At 44.5% G+C, this 6,000-nt stretch overlaps 1 protein-coding gene across 1 annotated transcript in view; it reads right to left on the reverse strand.

The window, feature by feature from the left end:
- The window catches only part of CLMP (CXADR like cell adhesion molecule), a 43,685-nt gene extending 37,921 nt beyond the window's left edge, over nt 1–5,764 (reverse strand). The window contains exon 1 of the mRNA XM_074927537.1: nt 5,596–5,764. Coding sequence (XP_074783638.1) covers nt 5,596–5,623 — 28 coding nt within the window. The 5' untranslated portion in view covers nt 5,624–5,764. The remainder of the gene's footprint in view (nt 1–5,595) is intronic.
- Between the last annotated feature and the right edge of the window lie 236 nt (nt 5,765–6,000).

Genomic DNA, 6,000 nt, shown 5'->3' on the forward strand with positions numbered 1-6,000 from the left:
TCCAATAGATGAACAAAATAGAAACTCACCCCACTCACTTCTGTTGACTTTCCATCACTTCGCACATTTTCCATTGTTGTGTTTCCTGCACAGCCATTTCTGCACCCTCCACTATCCTGTCATTTGAGTATCTATTCACAGACCTCAGTGACCTAACTTCACCCTTGGCTTTTTGCTGGGCTGCTTCTGTAAACTAACCGTTTCTAAAAACAGATGAAGAAACAGCTTTGGGAAACAAACAAACAAACAAAAAAAAGACCCATTCATCTTTTCGACAGGGCACCGCCAAGTTCCCACTGCACCCAAAGTAGCCTCTTTTGTAACATATTTGTGCGTGCAAGATAGGCACAATATTGTGTGCACGTGAGCCAAGGTGTCTCTGCAAGGGTATCCAATACGTTACAGACACACACGCAAAGATTACTTAGCCTTGGCTACCACAGGGGACTGGTTTAGCTAGAAATCTAAGGTAGAGCTTGACTAAGGCTGTGGGGATTATTTCTAAAGAGGCTGCAAGTGTCTCTAGTACCAAAGAAGTGGGGGGCTGCGAGCGGCTTTCTGTGCCTTTCTCTTCAGAAATAGTTCGGTGCAACAAGCACACTTACACACAAAAGATATTTCAAAACCACACAAGGCTTTGTCAGAGTGACTGTTTACATTCCTTTTCAGGCAGTTCCTGAAAACTCAAACAAATCCCAAATTGCAAACCTGCTCAATTCCCTATAAAGCCCTAGTCTTTGCCTTGAGGAAAACAGGGGTGTTTGTTGTGATCCCGAGGAAAAACATCAGGGTATCTCCAAGCCAGTTGTGCAATGACATTTCTGGGAAGCTTGAGCTGCTCTTGCACAAGATTTGCTTCTGAAGTGGGCCAGAGTACCCCACAAAAACAGACCACTAATTCTACATGGAGGAGACAAGGTCCAGGGTGGGCACAAAGGCAAAACACCAGTTGCTTTCCATGGGAAACTCCGACAAGTTGCCTCCCCTGGCTCTGTTTCCCATAAAATGAATTAATTCTCAGAATTTCAACTCAACTTTGGCATGCTGCTTTTCCTCACTCTGGAAGGTTACCTTTTTCCTCTTCTTCCTCGTGGTAAAGTAGAAAAAACAAAAATGATAAAATTAACCCCCAAAATAAACATTTTTTATTTTAAGATGCTACAAATCCGAATTACTTCATATAAAACAATGCACTACTAGAGAAAAATAGGCCATTTCTCATCAAGTGTCTTGACAGAAAATATCTGATGCAAACCATCCCTTGGCCTTAAAAGAATTTTAGTGTCTCACAAGAAGTGCTAACCCTGATATCCTGCCAGATAGCAACTCAATTATGTCTAGCTCCTTTGAATTTCCCCTGGAGTGCCAAATGGATATGCTGCTTTCCTTTGCTGCCTTTCCTTAGGTACTCCTAGAGCTCTCTTCTGTTAAAGAGCTCTTTGCCCTGTCCTAGAATTGAATTCACACTATTGTAACAGACTGAATCTTGCGTACAGTCGATATTTTGTTGACAGATTTTGTAGTCTTTAGGGCAGAAATGAGTTGTCAATTATATGAAGCTGTCCTTGGGAGAATAGTCTTTTGACCTAAATACACCAAGAAGTTACCTGCATTCCTTCAGAATCCAATGACACACAGAGAAGGTGAAGTCCACACAGCAAAATCACACACAAAACCCCTTTTCAGTTACAGATTCTTCTTTTTGTACTCCACTCCTGAGCCAAGGCTTTGTTTTTGTTAAGTGCTGTAAAAAACACGGGACAAAATCCTTGTCCCACCAGGCTTCTACGTACGCCATGGAACAGGCAAAGGCAAGAGCAAAGCCATGAGAGAACTAGGGAATAGCAAGTATGTTATATACTGTTATTGCTGAGGAACTCAGGACAAACCTGGAAAATCAGCAGAAATATAAAATCCATCAGCTTAGTTAGAGGCTGCTTAAAAGAGTGTCCCTTGTTTTTTTACTAGTTCCAGGCAGAAGCACTTCATTAAAATGTAAAACTTCCCAGTAACCTCACTGGGAGCAGGACTGATTTTTAATTTTTTTTTTTTTATAAGTAGCACCGCAGTGGTTTGTGGCTTTGTTGGGGCGTAGCATTGCAAGGGTGTAAGGAGAAGCATCTCCAGGAGATGTGATAGGGCACGCTGCAGGTTGCCTGTGCTCTTCGAGCAGAAAAGGCCGGAGTCAGTGTACCAGAGCACAGCCCCAGGCTGACCTACCCCTGCTGAACGCTGCAGAGCTGCTTCCATATCATCACGGATTTCCAAGCTAGAAGTCTGGAGAATACCTCGGCAAACGCGTGCTGTCAGACCCAATTGCTCATGCCAACAGGCGCTGGAAGGATCCACGCCATAACCTTTTTCCCAGTGCAGTGAGACAGTCAGAGTTTTGGTGTTCAGTGCAGCAGCTGTACACCCCTGGGACAGAACTGTAAGAGAGTCACTGACCTCAGAGCTTAGAGGGCAGAGCTCAGCGACGTCGGTAAAAAAGGCACTTTCCTACATTGGTAGAAAAGGTACTTTTGCTAATACAGCTGCACCAACTCTAACAACATCACCCCGGTACAGCACGTTGATTCTAACACACTGAACGTGTCCTTGTTCGATCGGACTCGATGTGTATTGCGGTGAGCAACCCCTAACACTAATGTAAATGTTCGCTGCCGATAGCAGGACACCAAGAAGCTGGGCAACTGATTTGGCTTGACACATCGACTGCTTTGAATCTTGAAGGCCCTGGTTTGTGAAGGGCAGAGCACACACCCTCGCCACAACAAGAAAGAGCGTGTGATACCAGTGTCAAAGCCAGGCAGAGGAGCATTGCCCATGTAAGCATATTTGATTAGAAGAAAATTATCTTTTTATTTTAATGGAAGGCTCATTGAAAATGTTCAAAATTGACTTGAGGGGGTGAAAAAAGGCAAAGGACACTACCAGCACCAGAAAATGTAAACCAGTTCAATAAAACGTTTAAATGAAAGCATTTGCTATTTTTTTTTACTGGCTGAGAAATACAACATTCTATTATGAAGTTTTGACACTGAGAAGTGAAGAATCACAGATATTTCCCTTGGAAATTTCCATCTTGATTTTTAAGTGCTGTGTGTTAACACAAAGAGTTTGAAACAATTTCGACCAGCTGTGGACGGAGACAGGAATCAGTATCACAAACACTGAGATGCTGGCACACGCTTTAGCATGCATCATCTTCCACTCCTCACTCCTTGCTTCATTCACCTAGCCTTTACTAGGGAAGCATGGTCACACTCTCGCTCACATTTCGGAAAGGCTTTCATCTTGTTTTAAAAGCCTCCTTAAAACTAATTGGCTTCTGTTTCCTGTCTCCTCACACCACTGCTCACTTGCCCCAGAGAGGCAGAGAGTGTAAAGGGCAAGGACTGTATACATTACCCATCCTATTAGTATGTTTAATAATGAAGACCCAAACCAGGCAATCTCCCTTTCAAGTTTGCTTGGCTTCTCTAAACTTTTTCTTCACACTAGTCTTTCAGTTTATCAGCAAGGAACACAAGCCATCATTGGCACTTCTAGACCTTTTTGCTGCAGAAAATCTGTTAGACTTTCTCTAGCTAGCACATGAGACTCCCCAACCTCGTTTTCAGGACAATCTAACACCAGGGAATCACAATACTTCCTTACTTCTCCCTGGAACATGCTTCTAACATTGGTAAATGAAGCTGGACGCAGAGCCAGAAGACCAAGTCACCTCTTGACAAGACAGGCAAGACAAGGGGCAGATCAATGACTAACGTGGTACCGGGAAACAAAACAGTCCAGGTTTTGCTGTGGCTTTGAGAAGCCACTTATCCTCTCCTCACCAGTGCTTGGACAACACCCACACAGAGGCTGAGAAACTTGACTCATGGGTGAGGGCATAAGCTGTTGAGGGCAGGGATTGTCTTTTGTCTGGGTTTATGTGTTACTAGCGTAGTGGAGATGCCTAAATCCCAAAGACATAAGAATAACGACGATAAAGCCCATTGTGTTTTATAAATAAAAGCAGCACTAGTCACTCAAAGGTAAGGTGTCACTACATTACAGCCAAAAGCACCTTTTCTGTGGCAACAGCTCACTCTTTTTGCTCCAAGCCTTCAACATACAGGACTATTCAGCAGCTGAGTTGGTGGATCAAAGACTGCAGTTGCCATTTGTCTCCGTCAGTGAGGTAAGCAACGTACCTTTCTGTCTGATTTCCCCAGAGCCATTTTCTTGGCCATTTCTACAGGGCTGACCCACCCAGACACCTCTGACAGAAGCCTAGCTGTTCTTTCTAACCTTGCTGTCTCATCCGGTGTCTTCTTTACACACCGTCTCCAGCATATTGAGACACAAATGGCCAGAGAAGATGTGCAGGGGGGTACAAACGACTGCCTGCACTCCCCTGCAAATTCTGCAGCGTGTCCAAGCCCCCTGTCGCATTCCTACAGATAAAACCTTCTCTAACAGCGATCCCTAGAGCACCTACACCTAGAAATCTGGCTAGTCCGTGTTCCACACCAGTGAGACTTAAGGAACAGGGCAGGGCTATCCCCTGCAACATTTCTTCAGAGTGGTCCAAAAACTCTGTTCTACCTGTGCCCGGCCACATCAGCCCACCACCCCGTGGGACTCAACTCTTCCCAGGGAATCAGAGACCAACCCGCTTTTTCACACCTGTACCCAGGTTTGTGGGGAACAGGAAGACCCAGGAATCACAGCCTTTGCCCTGCCACAGCAGATTTCAAAGCTGTCTGCCTGTCAGCACGATGTGGTGAGCAGCACGGAGACAGAAGCTCACTCATCACATTACAGTGCCTCTGGAGATGCAGAAAGCCAGGCGACTCCCGAGGCTGTCTTGTAGGCAAGCCCCCTCAAAAACCTCAGGGCTGCAAACTCTTTTCTCCACAGTCTATGGCTTTAACAAATAGCTCTCTTCAACCCTTCTGCCTTTACTCTCCTTTAACATCTCCTTTCCCATTCTCCGTTCCTCTCCAAGTCAACCTCTGCCTCTTTCCTTTCCCTTCTTTCAGCAGCCCTCTTTCTTCCCATTTCTTGCCTTCCTCCTTTATCTCCCTCTCCCATCCTTTTCCCCCTCAACTCCTCCCTCTTGCACTTCAACACATCTGTTTCTCATCTAAGGCATCAATTGGAAACAATAACCTCTTTTTATTTTAAAATCTGAATGTTAAATGCCCAAGCAAATCAAAACAGAGTTAAACAAATTTGACACTATGCCTGAAACAAAGAGATTTTGTTCACCACCTTTTTTGCCGAAGAGGTTCAAGCCCCTCACTAGTTCACTGCTTAGGCGCTGCCCTCTTTAAAACAGAAAACATATATTCCAAAAGGAGCCTGTTTTAACAGCCACTTCTAAAAAATGAATCCAGATATTAAAAGAACTCTGGCTATCAACCTGCTAATAAAGCAACAAGAAAAGCATCATATCCCAAACAACACGGAAATTGGAGTTTTACATAAAACTTTTTTCTTTACAAATCCCTTCCTCTAGCTCATCAGAAATGAATTTCAGTCATGCGGAGAGGGCACATGGAAGCTCGATTAAAAACGCTAAATAAAACCAAAAAGCCCACCTACCTAAAAAGAGAATTGAAAGTGCAGACATTCCGTCTCGAAGCAAGAGGGACTTTTCCTCCCTTTTTCCTCCTTTCTCCCAGGAACGGCAGGCAGACCTGCACAGGATTCAAAGGAACGCCTCTGGAATGCACTGAGTGTAATTGCATCCATGTGCCAGAAAAATAACCAACTTCACTCTTTCTTCCCTTCTGCTATTCATCTCCTCGTCCATATTCCATCCAGATTCACTGAGAGTTTTTAGATCTCTGTGGCCGGTAATTCAGGCCCTTGAGTTTCTGGAAAAGAAGAGACGGAGGCAGTGCAGCAAGGAGTTTACATCTACGGCAGCATAGAACAATTTTGCTGTCTGAAAAGGAGAGAAGCAGGGGAAAACACTGTGCTCAATGTTCACCACATGGCTGCCTC

This window comes from Athene noctua, chromosome 26 (genome assembly GCF_965140245.1).
Source record: "Athene noctua chromosome 26, bAthNoc1.hap1.1, whole genome shotgun sequence".
NCBI classification, from domain to species: Eukaryota; Metazoa; Chordata; class Aves; order Strigiformes; family Strigidae; genus Athene; species Athene noctua.